Raw genomic sequence first — 19,992 nt, forward strand, 5'->3', positions numbered from 1 at the left:
TACTGTGTGGCTACTTGGAGGCCTGAAAGAGTGTACCGGACACATGGTCCCCAATTTATCATTTCCTTTATGCGTTTTGTTTATTTTGCACCTTTTTTTGTGCTTTGGCTTGTTTGGTTTTATTTATTTTATTAGCCCCCATATTCATTATACCATTTGTGCCTTTTTGGAGTCTATTGTCAAGTTAATTTTGATACAATTTTTTGAGCATTTTAGCGTAAATCTGTTCCAAGACAAGAAGAAAGCCCATTATTTACTTTGTGGAAAGTTTGAGTTTTGTGCATCATTTGTGATAAATTTAACATAAAAAAAGCAACTAATACCACAAGAAAAAAAAGAATTCCTTTAAAAATATTCAATGAATGAATCTGGGCCATATTTTATGAATCTGGTGCATTAATGAACAGTGCAGTGGTGAACAGGCTGCTGTGTCTATATACGTTCATCGCTACCTGTCAGACACTGTCCTGAGCGGCAGGGATCATTTCTCCCAATTATTACTCCAATCTCGAATTTTATGTCCGGTATATCTGTTACCAGTAGCCAAGCAGCACAACATTTTTTGGCTGACCTGTCGCTGTAAACTGACAGTCCCCTTTAAAAATGACCTCCCAGTGCCCTGTTCTAGTGAACAATGATGGAACAGCTTTTGTTAGGAATCTGAGTTGTGCCGTTCCTCTCCTTTTACTCCTAGAAAGATGAATGAATTGACAACGGGAGTTACCATATCCCTACACACTGCCTGAAACTGTCCAATCAGACTTCATGTGTAGGAATCCACCTACCAGCTAGTAGATTGGTCACACCCTGTTGCCAATTTAATATACTTAAAGGAATAATAATTGAGGAACAATGCAAGGCTCTAGAAGGAATGCAGAAATATTGTTTTATGGAGAATGCACATATTCAATGAAACAGGCCTGGCAGGAGGACAGGTAGGTGCGCTGATTGTCAGCTGTTTCTGTACAGTAGCTTCATCTTTAACTACATGTTATTGTATTTATTGTTAAATTGTTCTCAAGTGAAAAATAATTAAGCTGACAACTCATTTTTTTAAGGACTTGAAAAGTGAGAAGAAAAAAGCAAGTATGGCGGCTGCAAGAGCTGTGCTGGAGAAGTGTACGATGATGCTGCTCACAGCCTCCAAGGTAAGATTGCTATATTTATCCACCTCGCTGTCTTGAGGCACGGTGTCGCATATTGTTATTCTAAAGGTATTGCAAATAATAACAAACAGGTCAAGGAAAAAACACATGTACAGTATAGAAGTGAGCAAAATGTAAGACAGAATTGTGCGCATAACATATCTATTAGTGGTGAGCGAACTGCTTGCTGCTCGAGTGCTTGGTAAGTGCAACCAGCATTGTGATAGTCTTTTACGGAGTATAAAGGAAGTCAGTGGGGAACTGGAGCATTTTTCTGGAAGATTGATGCTGCGTTTATCCTGCTAACACATTAGTATTTGCAGCAGATTTTTTTGCTGCAAATACTGAACATGTGCACACACCCCAAAGATTGTCTACCGCTGGACATTGGCTTAATTTTTATATCATCAGATTCCCCCCTGACAGACTAAAGGATTTCTATATTGTACAATCTCTGCTAGGAATGCCAATTCTGGTTTAAGACTTTATGGTTACATACGGTAGTTGTTATAATGCTTAAAGGAAACCTAACAGCTAATTCTTGCTGCCTGATTCACAGCCAACATGAATCGGAGTCTGGGTCCATAATCTGATCAAGATATGATTTACTCTGAGATGATATGACTTTGTCAGAAAAACAAACAAACAGAGATTTAAAAGTGGTGTTGGTACCGCTCCAGTAAATAGTTCAAGAGGCCGGTCCAAGTGACTAATTTCTCCCTATATGTGTGTGTAACGAGAGACCAATCGCACTAACACAGCAGAGAGAAGTGCCATCTGGACTATAGTCTGTGGATGGCTCTTAAACTGCACATTTTCTCTTAAATGCTATAGAATTTCAGTATCAGGGAATCGCTTGAAACCCGCTAAAAAAATGCCTAAAAATGAACATGTCAGAAAAACTTGCTGTGCAAATGTTCAATTCTTTGTAATTTCTTTTCACTGATTCAGGCTTTGAAATCTGAGAAGTAACTAAAGCAAGTTACCTGATCATTCTTTAGGTGGCTTCTGCTTCAAAGCCTGCACTCTTTATATGTAAAACTAAAAAGAAATAAAATACCAGCAGCAAAGCTGCTGCAAAAAGTATGAGAAAAAGGCTAAAGGAATAACACCACTGGTGTTTTCTTCAAGTGTGTTCTGCATCAATAACTATGTGTGCACAACTGCGCCCAAGAGATGACATGTGCCAATACCCTAAAACATTAACCAAACAGATGACTTATGGCACATTTTAATATAATGTGAGTACAACCATGCAATCCAGTGACAGCTTAGGGCCCACAACCAGCTCCATTTACAATATGGAACATAAGAGAGAGAGGAGATTTTTCAGGTGCAAATATAAAAAAAAGTTTTATTGGCATAGAAAGCAGGGCTGTGGAGTCGGTAAGCCAAACCTTCGACTCCGACTCCTCAAATTCTCTTGCACCGACTCCGACTCCGGCTCCGACTCCGACTCCGACTCCTACATATATTGCTTATAGTTAGGTGAAAAATTTATTGTAGTACATGAATATGTGTATGTGAACATCAGACATTTAATAATTTTTATGATACAATAATCAAGATATTTGGATAGAACATAAAATATATTTATTGGAATACAACTTTAGAACACAAAAAACTGTAATAAATTGTAAATATGTAATACACTATGTAATATACAGTAGATTACATATATATCTTGTGTGTGTATATACACTGTATATATATATATATATTATATATATTACATATTTACAATTTATTAGTTTTTTTGTGTTCTAAAGTTGTATTCCAATAAATATTTTATGTTCTATCCAAATATCTTGATTATTGTATCATAAAAACAATTAAATGTCTGATGTTCACATTGTACTACAATAAATTTTTCACTTAAATATAAGCATTATACTAAATGTTGTTATTTAGTAAAATATTCAGCACATTCTGCATTGCACTCCTGTCCCCAATTTATTGTATATTTTAGGAGTCGGAGTCGGTGCATTTTATACCGACTCCGACTCCGACTCCACCAAAATGAGCTCCGACTCCGACTCCACGACTCCGACTCCGACTCCACAGCCCTGATAGAAAGGTTAAAAGACAGAGTTTACTGATGATTTTTTACGATACATAGATAAATACATAGTTAATATACACAATGCATGATTACACAATAACACCTGAGGTATAAATAGAGGACAGTTTTAAAAGGTACAGTGGGTGGGCTTAAACCAGTGATTAAGCCATTGTAAATACTGCGAAACGTACATCGGGTCCCACGGGAGTCTCTAATACCGGCCTGCTGCTTCCAGCGCTGACACTCTGACTGGTAATATGCCTCACCGTTTTCCCCCTCTCCCGCTAAAACATACATTATAGCCATGGTTGCTTCTTTGACTTTAGGGAAGGCTGAGTGTGAACGGGTAGGAGGCGGTGCACTTACAGCGCTGGTTTAAGCCCACCCACTGTACCTTTTAAATTCATCCTCCTATTTATACCTCAAATGTTATTATGTAATCATGCATTGTGTATATTGACTATGTATTTATCTATGTATCGCAAAAAATCATAAGTAAACTTTTGTCTTTTAACCTTTCTATACCAATAAATCCTTTGTTATTTGCACCTTAAAATACTCCTTTCTCTCTTGTGTTCAATACCCTAAAACATACCTGACGCAGCAAAAGACAGCTGTCAGGTTCACTTTACAGCATTATTTAGAGGAGTAGGAGCTGCACAGATTGTTAGAAAAATATTCATTATGACTTGTAAGGTATTGCTTGAAGTCCCTGTGCTACTAAGCCTAGTGTGGTGTTATCAGTGATTGACAGCTGTATGTGTATATAAAATGTGTGCGTATAGTCATATGGAAAAGGCTGGCATTCTTAGGTTGACACAACTACTGGACTCCTAAGCAAAGAAGAACAGGGATTTCAATCCATTAAAACTTGATTTAAAGAAAAAAAGACTAGGGAAAAACCTTTTACAATTTTAATTTAGTTTTTCGGTGTTTTAAATCCATTTCTTAGCAAGTCACCATTTACAAAAAAACACTTCACACACGAGACACTATTACTGTAACCTATCTATTCTTATTTCTCCTCAGACCTGTCTAAGGCATCCTGATTGTGAGTCAGCACGGATTAATAAGGAAGGAGTCTTCCAAAGGATGAGAGTGGCATTAGAGCAGGTCATAGAAATTATTACCGACTCACGACCCAATGGTGAGCCTGAAATTGCACCGATCAGTATCTATACCGGAATTAGAGAATTTAAGGTGAGGAAATGTCATGTAGGAAATAATCATTTGTGATTGCTTCTCTAGATTCAAGTTTTCAGCATTCAACATTTTTGAAGAACCCATACTAAACTACTAAAGGCGTTAGTGTGCTAGTTATAGTTTATATACAGACGCTTTACCTTTCAGAGTGATTTGTCATCTCTATTCAGTACATGGCAGCCAGTGTCCCTACTAGATGTCACTTTTGCAGTCTTTTCTTAATCATACTGCAACCTGCCTATTAAAAACAGAGCAGAAATCAAACTAGAAAATGGATGCTAACATGGTGGTAAACTTATTGTTTATTATAGTAACGGTGCTATTGTTAAACATTTTAAATTTAATAGTAAAATATACTTTTTTGAAGACTAATTATGTCTTTTTTATTTTTGTTTTTTTAATTCTACTTACTATTGTATTTGCTCTAAAACTCCTGGGGCAACTTTAATATACTTTTTTAATAGTAATTTTTAGATCATCACACATAGGAACTATTGATGTGCGAGCACTACAATGCTCGGGTGCTTAGTACTTATAGCGAGCAGTCAGACGCTGGTACTGGTATTCAGTATAAAATCTTCTGGGGAAAAATGCTGGAGTTTCCCATTGAATTCCATTAAGCTGGGTTTACACACTGCAACATCGCAAAGGACATCGCTGTAACGTCACCGGTTTTGTGACGTAACAGCGACCTCCCTAAGTCTCTGCTAAGTCGCTGGTGAGCAGTCAAACAGGCAAACCTGGCCAACAACGCAACAGCGATCCGGACCTGCAGAGCGACCTAGCTGGTTGTTGGGGACGTTGATAAGCAGCCTTTTGAAAGGAAAGTTGCTAACAAAGTCGCTGCAAAGTCTTCACACACTGAAACTTCATGCTGCACAGCGGGAAACAAAGGACCTAGGAATGGTCCTGAACGATTTGTAACGATTACAACTTCACAGCAGGGGACGGGTCACTGATAGGTTTCACACACTGCAACATCGCAAACAACATCACTATTGCGTCACAAAACCGGTGACGTTACAGCGATGTCGTTTGAGATGTTGCAGTGTGTAAACCCAGCTTTATACGCAATTCTCAAGTTGAGCCCACTCGAGCATCCAACTGCTGATTGATCACAAGTACCGAGCACCTGAGCATGGTAGATGGGTAAGTACTAAAATGTTTGGGTGCTCATTACTCTAGTTGAACAGGTCAGACGCTCTGAATGGGCTCAACTCAAGTTGAGGGTATTATGGAGTTCAAGTTATTGGGCAGTTCTGCTATCCGCCCCCATACAACCAGCCATATACAGAGCTTTCCTGGGGGAAGCGAGGGTGGAGGATTTTTTTCTCGACAAACTACATTCTTTTTATCCCCAGGAGAGCCATTCAGAAACTGAAATGTCTTGCATCGGGGTGTCTGCTTCTATCAGTTAGTGAAGCGAGCCTTTTGTGTTCTTGTTTCACAGACTACACATCTGAGCACCCACGATACTCAGCCAAGCATCATGAGCACCCGAGCACCCAGATGCTCGATCGAGTACCAAGCAATGGCAAGCACTCTCGCTCATCACTAGTAGGAACACATTTGTAAGAGTGAGGTCCACACGTCAGGATGCCCATGCTCCTAATCAAACATTTTTATGGAGAAAGTAAGAACAGAAAAACAAGATTTTATTTCTTGCACTTTATTCTACACAGTTCCTACAATTTTGTAAGGACAAAACCAAATAGGATAACAATTTTTATTTTTTAACCTGCACTGAAAAAAAATATATCTTTTTCTGGTGACAAGATGCATACAAAACTATGTAAGGATCGAAGCGCGTTGTAGCACGTTTTTTTTTTATTATTAAAGCTTACTTTCTATGTGAAAAGATTACTTGTCTCTTTAAAGGGTCTATTTTTTGCCTCCCCTAGGGTAAAGTTGAAGGCCTTAGAGATAATCTATATTTCCTTTCGAAGGAGAACCTTTCTACTATGTTAGAAGTTATATTGGAGCATACAGAGGACTTCACAGATTCCGCTTACACCAGCCATGAAAATCGAGAACGCATTCTGGAATTGTCTAACCAAGCCAAGATGGAGCTAGAACAGCTGGTTTCAGTGTGGATGCAAGCTGTAAGAGCTTTTTAACAAAGTAATTCTTTTTATATTCTGTAAAATCCTCCTCCTACCTGAACTATTATTATCCTTAGTATGTTGAAAATGTTGTACAGTGAACCCTCTTCAAAAGATCATCCCTTTTATACAGGCCATATTTTATACTTATTGGAGGACCACTGTTCTCTGAGGCCATTTATAATGCATTTTGGGTGCTTGTGTTTCATAGTCTTTATTTTTTCTGGGACTGAAGAGAGGAGCCATTTTACTGGTAAAACCAGGTTATTGGATTTTGGCCTAAAGGAAAAAGTTACCCAAAATGTTCAATTTCTAATTAGTTATTTTTTCCGAAGGTTATCTGCTGTTCCTACTAGGCATTCCTGGAGATATTGTATAATACATTACGAGGATATAAATTAGATGAGCTGCAATTGGTTGCTTAAGAATGAATTGAATGGGAGGATTTCATATTCTCCTTTATGTGCATGTCAATATTTGCCCACCTTTTCTGAACAGTTGCCCCTTGTGTAAATTTCATAACATTGCCCCGGGCACATTTTCTTTTCTGCTGTTCTTTATTTGAAGACTGCAGACCTCTCTGCCAATATTTCACGCGGAGCAGTCATTTGATTTCTAAAGATGGAAATGAAGAAGGACACAAATATTTGCCGAGAACAGTTTTACAGTGTGATCCTGTTCCCGATCATGCAGTGTTGTAACTAATAAAAAACTCTTCTTTATATAGCTATAACTCCACAGTGCCGTCGCATCGTGGTCACCGTGTACATCATGGGAATATTAAAGATGAATTTCCTAATTCTTCTGATGTTTTAGGCGTTGAAAAGCAGCGTGCTTCACAGTCTTATGGCAGAATGATTTCTTTATAAGCTAGAAACATTGCTCAGCGAGCAGCACACTGTCTTGTGGCTACTCTTTATTTCTTTCAATGATGTGTCGCCATACATTTATATGAGATAATGTTACTAGTTACTGGTGTGTGCAGTCTGACTATGTGCTTTCAGCTCTGCAGGCTGCTGCGGCAATGCAGTCTGAATTCCTAAGGACTTCTAGAGAAGAGTGCTTAGCCTTGCTCCATTGTCTTGGCTTTGCTCGATGACTATGTCTTTGTTTTCATAGCTGAGTTGTGCAGTTTAGTTTGCCCATCAATCAGGGGGGACCAGTTCTATCAGCATATGAAAGCCATTTGGCCGCTAGAAACAAGTTATGGCCTGTGACACGTCCATTGCAGATTGCAAAACCATCATCATAATGTGCAATACCAATAAAAAAGACCAGGGCATGATAGCATATTTATGCTAAGTGCTGGGCCAGTTTTGCAAGTATTCTCTTTTAATATCTCCTCTTTTAATATGTTGTCATTGATTATACTGCATAATTGGGCATCTAAGCTTTTTGTTAAAGGGAATCTATGAGCAGGATTCCCCCCCCCCACATCACGAAACTATTTACATACACAAGTAGCTCTTTCAAAGACAAGTTCAGCAATACCTATACATGTCCAGTCCTTTTTTCCCTTACTGAGAAATCTGCTTTGGAATTGACATGCGAATGAGGCTGTTGATCTGAAGCTCCGTCACTCCAGCTCTATTCACTGCCCAGTGTCACCTCCTGCTTAACTGACAGTTCTTTTGCTTGAAGTTACACAGCATAGAGGCTGTTAGCCAGTTTTTTGTTTTGTGAGTCAGAACTAGTACAGCAATTCCAATTTATATAGTTGGGTTTTTTTTTTATTTGTAAAATAAAAACCGTTAAACGTGTCACCAAAATTTGAGTAATACCTTTTTTTACTTTGTGATGGAGCTATGGGAGGACTTATTTTTTTATGTAACATAAGCTTTAGTTTTTGGATTATAACTTTTATTATTACCTCCCAAAAACCTGGTTCAAAAGTTAAAGTTACCAAATATGCAGTTGAAACCAGAAGTTTACATACACGATCTAAAAATACACATGTGCATGTTTTTCTCACTATCTGTCATGAAATCAAAATAAACATTTCCCGTTTTAGGTTAATTAGGAACCAAAATGTATTATATAAAGGTGTGTGTGTGTGTGTGTGTGTGTGTGTCTGCCTGCTAAAGGAATCCGCACCGTCGCATGTACAATCACGAAATTTTGCACAGACACCCCATGTGACTCAGGGAACGTCATAGACTATGTTTGGGTGGGAAAATTTAACCCCGTCCTTTCCAGTTACTCTACAAAAATCCTGCCTCCATTAATCTGAATGAAGCTGGGAGCTGCAGGCTATAAATAGCAACTGTCAGTGGTTGCTATAGGAACAAAATAAACTGTTAGTATACAAAGCTTATGTGTGAGGTAAAAAGATGTCGGTGGTGAGACGGACAGAGAAAGACAGTGACAGTCGGGGAAAGAGACAGCCGGGGAAAGAAACAGCCGCCCAGAGATTGAGACACACGGACTGATGCAAATACAGACAGACAAGGAAAGAGACAGACAGCAACACACAGACAGACTGGGAGAGAGACAGTTACTATCCCGGGCAATGCCCGGGTACTACAGCTAGTGATTTATATTTGCTAAATGCCAGAATAATGAGAGAGAGAATGTTTTATGGCATTTTTATTACTGCACTAGTCATATGGCATAAAGCTTGGCTTGATCTTAATGAATATTAATTAAAAGTAATTACGGTACTTTATTCAGTGTTTTGGCTAGGATTTTAATAGCCACAGTAATGGGATGATACCAGTCTGGTAGCTGTGGTCCTTCCCAAGCTTTGGGATTACTACGATAATAGCATGCCTCATGGACATTGGTAAACTACCTACTTCTAAGCCCATTTACTTATTATTAACATATCTACCTATCCTGTAATTTTTATAATCCAGAACCTTCCTTCTTGCTGAGGAGTAAATAGCGGACGTTGTAAGGAATTTTTTTCTTTTCCCAGTAGTTGATTTGCATGTTATTCTTTTATTGCTTTTACAGTATTTTGCAGTATTGTATTACTGTTTTATGCCTGTCAGTTAGCCTTTTAGGCCCTGCTTCTGATAGGCTTCCATACTTGGAATTGAGTCAGTTGGCTCTGAAGATGGCAGTGTCAGCTATATGTTACAGTGGACATTGTGCTGATGGTGTCAGTTCAGCGCCTGGGCCAGTGCCACCACAGCACCATACATCATAGGGTAGGTTCTAACCACTGCTTAATGAAACCTGGCCATGACACATATATCACTCGACTGAAAGCCCACTTTGAGTAAACACCACATAAGGTTTGGATAATCCAATGCTTTGTGTTTGTATGCTACTGAATAAGCATTTTAGTTGAAGAAACACATTTCATTGTCTTTAGTGTTTAGATTTTGTAGAGGCGGTCAGCAGGGATGAATTTCCTGAGAGATGATGCTTGGCTTAATTAAATGTGTTAACAGTAACATTTCAATAACTAACATATGCCAGCATATGCCAGGTATTCATAAGAGTTAGGAATATATTATAGGTGTAGGTTTTTTTTATATATATATGCACAAAAAAATAATCCAGAGGCATAGGTAATGTTGAAGCATTTTTAACCTGTTTAACATCCCTGTAAGCCAGCTATGTCAGTGAATAAACCCATAGTGTTATTCACTTGTAAGTCGTGCCATGATGCATAAGACCGTAGCCATGAGCTCATTAGTGACCTGGACTTTCTTACATCACAAGTGGCAATGAATTTTAGGTGTCACAATGCATTGGTCACTTTGCTGTGAAATCTTTGAGATGATAAATTATTGGTAGGCATGTTGTGTTGAGTTTAGGAAGAATATCTATAACAAAATGCATTTAATGATCAAAACCTAGAAGTATGGCGCCCATATAAACATTGATCTTACACCTAGGTTTTCATACTGTGATTCATGTATTTCTTTGGATACTTATACCTCTATAAGCCTGGGGTGCATAACCTCTGGTCTACGTGGTGCTCCTGGTTCCCAGCCATCTATGAAGCTCTTCATGTTTTAGGACCCCTGTTGGTACTTTGGAGAGCATGGAATGATTCTGTGAAAGGTAGCTACTCTTGAACATTATTCTATGTATTGTATTAGAACTTTGATATAGAGCTCCTTTCTAAATAGTGTTGGCCAATCTCCGAAGAAAAGTCTACAGCCACTTTATGCAGTTGCAGAATTCTGAATCGTACAGTTTCCGATGTGACCACCAACCTGTACATTTGATGTTTTTGGTTTAAATTAGATCTAGATGATCACCCTCTTGTTGGGTCCTGCAGCAGTGATGATAGGTAAGTATTCTTTATTGTTGTCAAAAACACTTTTCTTTTTCTGGAGCTGCAGGTTTCTGCATAGTAAGGGTGCTTTCACATCAGCGTTTTTTTGCCGGTCGTCAAAAAACCGCAAACCGCTTATGACTAGATCCTATGGATTGAATGTGCAACCGCAATTGTTATTTTAACAGATCCTTCTGCAGCGGGACACAGAATTTATCTGCCGGCACTGGAATCAGCTGATCGGGAGTCAGCTGAACTCCTGATTTTACAGCCCGTTCAGATCAGCCGACTCCAGTGCCTGACGATCTCAGCTGACTTCACAGCCCGCACACGCTGTGATGGATGCAGCGGGACACAGAACAAGTAATCGGCCGACACTGGAGTCAGCTGATCGGATTACTTGTTCTGCTGGCTGTGTGGTCAGGAGTAGGGATGTGAGTAGTAAAATGCTCGGGTGCTCGATGCAAAGCCCATGTCGATTTTTTTTTTTTTTTTTAAATTCATTATAAAATAAAAAAACAAAAATTACACCCAAACACACAACCCTTTTGCCCAAAAAACTTAAAAAAAAAAAAAAAAAAAATAATGTAGTGGGCTTCGCCATATTTTTGTATGCTAGCCAGGTACAGCAGGCAGGTACGAGTTTCCCCCAACCCCCAGCTGTCTATTTGTACCTGGCTGGGAAGCAAAAATATAGGGAAGTTTTTTTTTTAATTATTTCATGAGTGTCATGAAGTAATTAAAGAAAAAAAAAAAAAACGACGTGGGCTTCGCACAATTTCTGTGTCCAGCCAGATATAACTAGGCAGCTGGGGATTGGAATTCTGAGCGCAGGGTGGCCCAAGCTTTCTGGGGCCCCCACCCGCTGTGAATTGCAGTCCGCAGCCGCCCCAGAAAATGGCGCTCTCATAGAAGCGCCATCTTCTGGCGCTGTATCCAACTCTACCAGCGGCCCTGGTGGTGCGTGGCACGCTGGGTAATAAGGAGTTAATACCAGTTTTGTTTTACCAGCTAGTATTAAGCCCGAGATTCTTAATGTCAGGCCAGGTTTGACACGGCCATTAAGAATCTCCAATAAAGGGTTAAAAAAAGACACCACATAGAGAAAAAATACTTAGACATACTTAGGAACTCCATCTTTATTACTCCCTCTCACCTCTTGACGATCCTGGTCTTCTGTCACCGATCTAGCTCTGCTGTATCAGAAAACACGGGGGAGGATCTACTTTTTGGGCATGCTCAGTACAGACAACAGGATTCTGCCTATCAGAAGCGGTGACTTCCGGTATAGCAGGATCCGGCGCGCATTGAATTACATTGCAGGTACTGCTGTAATATGAAGGATCCCGTGAAATGCAGTATTTTGACCGAGGTCAAAAATGCAACAAGTAGCTTTTTTGAAACATGGTAAAATACCGCAAAACAACGGATCCAATGTGTGCCACATGTAACTGCATATTGCCGCGATACCATTGCAAATGCATTGAAATGACAATGCATTTGTAAAGGATCCGGTTTTGCAGCAAAAAAACCCATTCATGCCACATTTGAAAAAACACTGATGTCAAAGCACCCTAATTATTTCTCCCTGATTTGTTGCCTTATCTATTTGCTTTTTAGGGATATTTTTTGCTTTTGCCATTACATTTGGAGACTTATAACAGGTTTTATCATATTTTTTTCTCAGTCCTCTTCTCCAGGTAGAGTGACTACAGACTTTTCATTTTTATCCAGACAACCCCTTTATTTTCTTTAAACTCCTATTGAGATAGTTGTGGTAATGAATGCAGCCTCCTGGTCACCTTCTTACTGTCGGAGCAGGGGTTCTCCATTCTCCAAATAAGAGGAAGGATCAGAATTCCACCCTTCACTTTTGAACAGTCATGGCATAAATCTAATATATAAAGCTCAGTGTATGTATGTGTGTATGTCCGCTAAAGGAATTCGCACTGTCGCATCTACAATCACGAAATTTTGCACAAACGCCTCATGTGACTCAGGGAACGTCATAGACTAAGTTTTGACGGGAAAATTTAACCCTGCGCTTTACAGTTACTCTCCAAAATCCTGTCTCCATTAAACTGAATGGAGGTGGGACCTACAGGCTATTAATGGCAACTGTCAGTGGTTCCTATAGGAACAAAATAAACTGTTAGTATAAAAAGCTTATGTGTGAGGTAATGTGATGTCGGTGGGGAGACGGATAGATCATCAGTTGAGCTCCATGCCTCTATCTTACATGTGAGCTCACTGCTTCGTTCATGTCATGTCAACCACCACAATCCACTACTGTCATCTAATGAGACCTCTAGAATTTGTGAGGACATTTCTGTTTGAAAATACCAAAACCTGATGTAATAAACATGTGGTACAAGATCTGTAAATGAAATTCTTTGCCAAGTTCTTCAACTTTTTTTCTAAACTGTATGATGACAATAATGGAGATTTTCCTCCTAACACACCATCAGTTGACTGCTTAATATTACGCAGTAATAAAATGACTGAGCTTTTTTTTTTTTTTTTTTTTACTTTTTTTTGTGATATTCCTACATATCACCTATGCACCATATGTTTTTATTTTATCCTTCCATCAAAGTAACCATAAGACAGCTTGTTCCTTACACTGAAAAATGGGAAAAAAAATGTGTTGAAATTATAAAAATAACAGCAACTACATTTGTGTGTGGGAAAAATGACCTAGTAACTTTTCACCAGGAGTTGGTAAGATTAATTTGATAGCAGATTTCATTAGGTTTTTTTTCTATTACACAAATTTGACGTCAGTTACTATATTCTCAGAGCCGAAACTTTATTATTCTTCAGTCCATAGATATATTAGGGCTTGGTTTTTGTGGGGAAAACTGAAGCTTTTATTGATACCATTTTGAGACCCATATCTATTTTTGATCTTTTTTATTTTTTTTGGAAGGTAACATGATGAGAAATAAAAAGCAATTTTGCCATCTTAATTTTTTTTTTTTCTCAGTGATCACTACTCAGGATCAATATTTTTAGTACCTTGGACAATTATGCGATTTATACCAATTTTTTTTAAAAAAAACATTTTGCTATTGGCTTTATTGGAAAAGAGCAGCAATTTTAACTTGTGTATTTTGTTTTACATTTTTTATTAGTCCGAGTTTGTGGCTACTTTATTGCCTATACTCAGTAGATCACTTCAGAGCCTATAGAGCAGGAATGCACAACCTGTGTGTCTGGCTGCTGTTCCATGTGGCCCAATCCATCTGGCCATAGTTGTGCTTCTCTGCGTCTGTTGGCTTCTGACATGTATATTCCTTATCAGAGAGAAGAGTGTTGTGCAGAGCAAAAAAAAAAGTACCTATTGTTCACTCTGTGCCCCTCTTTGGAACCCCCAAATATTATTAGCAAAATGCGGCTCTCCTGACATCTATGTAGTGCTCCAGAAGTGAGTAGATGACCTGGAGAAGTGGCCATGCATGAATAAAGAGTATTGAAACACATTTTAGCTACTTACATGACAGAGAACTTGCCAAAGCATGGGCAGCATGACTCCGAGCCTGGATGCATAATTGCAGCCAGATGTTTTGTGTTGAAACACTGTGGAGTTTCCGAGAAAACATAGTTTTTTAGATGTGGCTAGAGACCATAGCAGTAGATTAGACTACAACAGCTTATCACCCGCACCACCCTATTTGATTGACTGGTCTCTTCCATGTGTTTATGTAGGGAGTGATCTTTCAATCAAATAAAATGAAACAAGGAAAAGCCAACGGGGACAACGCTGACAAGTCTTGTTTATTCCTATGGTTCCCAGCCGGCTCTTCAAGCTGTGTTTTCTATGAAACACGAAAACCGAAAATATACATGGCTGCAATCGTGCAGCCAGGCTCTGATTCCTGCTGCTCACGGTTTGGGCAGGATGAATTGAGGGACCAGTTCACGTTTAAGTATAGTAGTAGGCATAGCATGCATTCTTGAGTTTTTTCTTTCTGGAATGGTCTCCTCTTTTGAAGACTGCAAACAGACGAGAAGATGACTCCATTTTCATTGTAAATGTTAGTCCTGGAAGTGTAATTTTTATAAATGTGACATTTATAGCATTTAATTACAATACTCTATAACTGTCCCAGATTGTAATATTACTTTAGGGTTTTTTTGGGATCGTTGGAATTGGTTTAATTGATAATTCGGCTCTTGGACCAGAAAGATTTGTGCACCTCTGACAGAGGTATGGGTATGGATAATTTCTTAAAGGAGTTATCCACTACTTGGAGAACCCCCTTCTCAGTCAGCATGTTTGCCCCATTAAATTAACACTTATATTCACTTCCAGTGACTGCGCCATTCCAGTGGTGCTGGCATGTGCTCTTCTTGGGTTTGCGTCACATTGGGCACAGTATTTGCATGACTTAACAATCGGTAGTGGCCTTAGTATATGAATTAAGCATCAAGAGGAACTGATCGACCAGCCTCAACTCTGACTTCCTCTTGATGTTTGATTTGTCCGAAGGCGAGGATAGTAAAACCAGCTCTGATCGGACGCAAGGTTCACATGACTTAGCGATAGTCACATAGTTTTTAAGGTTGAAGGTAGAGTTAAGTCCATCATGTTGAACTCATAGCCTTACATGTTGATCCAGAGTAAGGCAAAAGTCCTGATTGGTCAGACAGAAAGCTCCATATTGGGTGAAAAACTCCTCCCTGACTCCACATATGGCAATCAGACTAGTTCCCTGGATCAACATCACATCACAGCATCTAGTGCACATAACCTGTAATATTATATTTTTCAAGAAAGGCATCCAGACCTCTCTTAAATTTTAGTAATGAATCAACCATTACAACTTCATGTGGCAAAGCGTTCCATAATCTCACCACTCTTACACTAAAGAATCTGGATCTGTAATTATGGTTAACCCTCGTTTCCACTAACTGTACTGGATGCCCCCTTGTCCCTGTTATAGGCCTAGGTGTAAAAAAATCCTTAGAGACAGCTCTGTACTGTCCCCTTATATATTTGTATATTGTAAAAGGATGCCCCTAAGCCTTCGTTTTTCCAAACTGAATAATCCCAAGGTTAATACCCTGTCTTGGTATGGCAGTCCCCCCATTCCTTTAATAACCCTGGTTGCTCTCCCCTGCACCCGCTCTAGTTCAGTTATGTCCTTATGCACTGCAGAAAAAAATTGTACACAGTATTCTAAGTGTGGTGGTACTAGAGACTTGTATAGGGGTAAAACTATGTCCTCTTTTAATACATCCCATCATTTTATTTACCTTGGCAGCAGCTGCCCGAAGCTGATCAGTAAAGTTGAATTTGTTGTCCACTCAAACACCCAAGTCTTTTTTAGTGACAGCTTTACCCAATGTTTTACAATAAAGTACATAATTATTCATTTTATTTCCTCTGCCCAAGTGCATAACCAAGTGCATAACAATGTTACGTAAGCCTCGGGAGAATGAGTGGGGCACCTCGGGAACAGTGCTGGCACCATGTGTGAGTATAGGTATTGTTATTTTATCAGGGGGCAATCATGCTGACTGGGTGTTCTCCAAGTAGTACCACTGCACTGTTTTTAGTCTGAGGCTGCTACATATTCATCATTTTCTAGACTGGTAGCAATAAAAAAAAAAAACAACAAATCTGTCAGATTTTGAACTGTGATATGCTGATTAAAATATAATCCATGAGTCTGTGAGAAACTAGGACAACACAGAAGCCTTTCTTGTTGCATCCTCTTCATGTCAATTTCTTCACTGGCTAATCAGTAGGAGAAGCTGGGAAACTTTAGGGGGTTTTTTTTGCACACAATAAAAATGAACGCCATATTGATGGTAAAAACAGACACATCAACCAAAAAAAACTGGTGAAAATTGAATAAAAATATAATTGATGAACATGTATTTGTTTTTCTTCTTCACAAAAAAAGACGAGCGCGTGAATGAGTCTGGATGCTGATACCGGGTATGAAACCCTCTGCTTTAATGAGGATTTGATTGGGTTTCTAAACACAATTTTTTTTCAATTTGCGAACAGCCTGCGGAGATTCTAAATTTGTTTAGGAATTGCAATGCAAAGTATATTGGAAAGTTGCTAAATGTTTCATTACATAGTGATCAAAACGAATCTGTCAACAGAAACTCGTCCCCTCTCTTCCCCAAACTATTAATTTGAGCATGTAGCTGTGCTATAACACCAAAGGCCGGGCTAATACTGGAGGGGCATAACTAAGCAACTACCGGGTATTCTATAGACCCTCTTATGGGGATGATAGGTTGGACTGCATGTAGTCACAAGGTGTCACTAACAGGGCAGTCCCCGGGACTGCAGCAGTCAACTGTCAGGGCAGGGCAGGTGTATGAGATATAGAGGGCACAGGCAGACACATAGTTAAACAGTCCAATGTCAGGGCAGCCAGCATAGGTTCACTATACGTAGTCGAGGTCAGATGCAGAGAGATCAAACGGATAGGTTAACTGGCTGGGTCAATCAAAGGAAAAACAATACAAGTAAGGCCGGAGTCACACTTATGAGCCTGCATCGCATCACCCGGCACAGCTGCACGCTCTCTGGACAGGAGCATTTCAGCTGCATCAAAATACATGTAGCTGACCAATTTCTGTCAGGAGAGCAGCAGGCCGTGCCAGGTAATGCGACGCGAGTCACTCACAAGTGTGACTCCGGCTCAAATGCGAGAACAGGGCGCTAGCAGAAGAACAGTTAGGAACCGGCATTCATGCAAGGAGTCTCACACTGGATCGGTAAGGGAAACTAATCTCTGCAGGACACAGCACAGTTAAATTCCCGCAGAGACCGGCCACACTCCCCTAAGGCCACATGGAAGTTAATGTCGAAGCAGGAGTGCAGAGGAGTGCTGCAACAGGCAACTCAGCAGGGAGACCTAACACGAGGAGAAACCACGCGCTGAGCATGCTGAGTGAGCGGCTCTGAGGAGGTATGCGAGTTCTCGCCATGACACTTGCAAAGCCAAGTCCAACAATATTACATTACTGGGAAATCTGCATTTGAATTTCTATGTAAATGAGGCTTTTGAGCTATTGTAGATTTGAAGCCTTTGTCACTCCGCCTCTATTTCAAAACCAATGCCACCTCTTCCTGCTGGACTACCAGCTACTTAACATTTGACAAAGGTGTTATCAGTCAAGCAGGAGGTGGCAGTCCAGGGTAGAGATAAGAGCTGGACTGACAGAGGCTTCAGATTTACAAATAGTTGTTCTGTCTTATTTGAGTATCTGTTAAAACGCTTATTTTTTTGGGAATGGAGCAAGGAACCAGTCGTGTAATGATATTGCTGGACTTGTCTTTATTAGACCTACATAAACCTATAAATAGTTTGGCTTGTGAAACCCTACTGACAGATTTCTTCCCTTTTTAAGGTTCATTGCAATTATATGTTATAGGAGATCCAGTTACTGTTAAAACTGAATTTATGTATGATCAGATAGGTTTATGATGTACATGTATATAGTAATTTGATTTGCATTGATTTTAGTAGTAGATTGAGTTCACCTGTCTGTGTGCTTCTTCTGCAGCAAACCCAAAAGACAAAAGACATTGTGGAAGATTTGGAGTTGGCGATATTAAAAACATGTCAATGCATTACAGAACTGAAACGAGAAGTAAGTTTTATGGGGATTTTCTGCAGTCTTGAAATGAACTGTTATCAGAATGATTAGATGCTAGAAACATTGACTAAAGCATTAAAGGAGTTTTCCCACAAACAAAGTTAATTTTAAAATTTATTTTAATCAATAGATCTTGGAATAATAATAAGTTCCACAATTGGAGGTGTTTATATAAAATATTCCTGTGCTGAGATAATCTTATAAATGTATTCCTGCTGTGTACTGTGTAATGGCCGTGTCTGACCATACAGGGACATGGCCTGATCATACCACATCTCCTGGGCAGGGAGCTAAAAAAATGTACAGACATTACAGCATGGAATCATAAATAATTCTTTCTTTGAGGTAAAACTTTTTTTTTTTTAAAAAACAGGCAGGGACATGTTTACCTCACAGAAAGATTTACATATGATCCTATGGTGTAGTATCTGTACAGTCTAAATTGTCTCCCGGCCCAGGAGATATGATATGATCAGATCATGTCCTTGTACGATCAGACACGGCCATTACACAGTACAGATTATCTCAGCACAGGGACATTATTTTTGAAACTCATCCTAGTGTGGAAATTATGTCAAGAAATATTGAATAAAATAAAATTCAAAATTAATTTTGTTAGTGGGAAAACCCCTTTTAACGTGGTTTTCTGAAATATAAAAACATTGTCTTTTAACCCCTTCACCCCCGGCCACTAAAACACCCTAATGACCGTGCCATTTTTTGCAATTCTGACCACTGTCACTTTGACAGGTTATAACTCTGGAACGCTTCAACGGATCCTGGCGACTCTGAGATTGTTTTTTCGTGACATATTGTACTTCATGTCAGTGGTAAATTTAAACCGATAATTTTTGCGTTTATTTGTGAAAATTTAGGAAATTTTGCGAAAATTTAGGAAATTTCGCAATTTTCAAACTTTGAAAATTTATGCCCATAAATCTGAGAGATATGTCACACATAATAGTTACTAATTAAACTTTCCCACTTGTCTACTTTACATCAGCGCAATTTTCGAAACAAAATTTTTTTTCGTTAGGAAGTTAGAAGGGGTCAAAGGTCATCAGCAATTTCTCATTTTTCCAACAAAATTTAGAAAATAATTTTTTTTAGGGACCACATCACATTTGAAGTGACTTTGAGAGACCGAGGTGACAGAAAATACCCAAAAGTGACCCCATTCTAAAAACTGCACCCCTCACACTGCTCAAAACCACATCCAAGAAGTTTATTAACCCTTTAGGTGCTTCACAGGAACCAAAGCAATGTGGAAGGAAAAAATGAAAATTTTACTTTTTAACACAAAAATGTTACTTTAGCCATAAAATTTTCATTTTCACAAGGGAGAAAAGAGAAAGTGCACCCTACAGTTTATTGTGCATTTTCTCCTGAGTACGCTGATACCTCATATGTGGTAAAAATCAATTGTTTGGGCGCACAGCGGAGCTCGGAAGGGAAGGCGCGCCATTTGAATTTTTGAACGCAAAATTAGCTGCACTCCTTAGCGGACGCCATGTTGGGTTTGAAGACCCCCTGAGGTGCCTAAACAATGGAGCTCCCCCACAAGTGACCCCATTTTGGAAACTAGAGCCCTCAAATAATTTTTCTAGATGTTTGGTG

At 39.2% G+C, this 19,992-nt stretch overlaps 1 protein-coding gene across 1 annotated transcript in view; it reads left to right on the forward strand.

Moving 5' to 3' along the window:
• CTNNAL1 (catenin alpha like 1) overlaps positions 1 to 19,992 on the forward strand; it is a 321,643-nt gene that overhangs the window by 203,830 nt on the left and 97,821 nt on the right. The window contains exons 5-8 of the mRNA XM_075314887.1: positions 1,059 to 1,148; positions 4,237 to 4,407; positions 6,312 to 6,512; positions 18,283 to 18,369. Coding sequence (XP_075171002.1) covers positions 1,059 to 1,148; positions 4,237 to 4,407; positions 6,312 to 6,512; positions 18,283 to 18,369 — 549 coding nt within the window. The remainder of the gene's footprint in view (positions 1 to 1,058; positions 1,149 to 4,236; positions 4,408 to 6,311; positions 6,513 to 18,282; positions 18,370 to 19,992) is intronic.

The sequence above is a fragment of the Anomaloglossus baeobatrachus genome, chromosome 6 (assembly GCF_048569485.1).
Source record: "Anomaloglossus baeobatrachus isolate aAnoBae1 chromosome 6, aAnoBae1.hap1, whole genome shotgun sequence".
NCBI lineage: Eukaryota > Metazoa > Chordata > Amphibia > Anura > Aromobatidae > Anomaloglossus > Anomaloglossus baeobatrachus.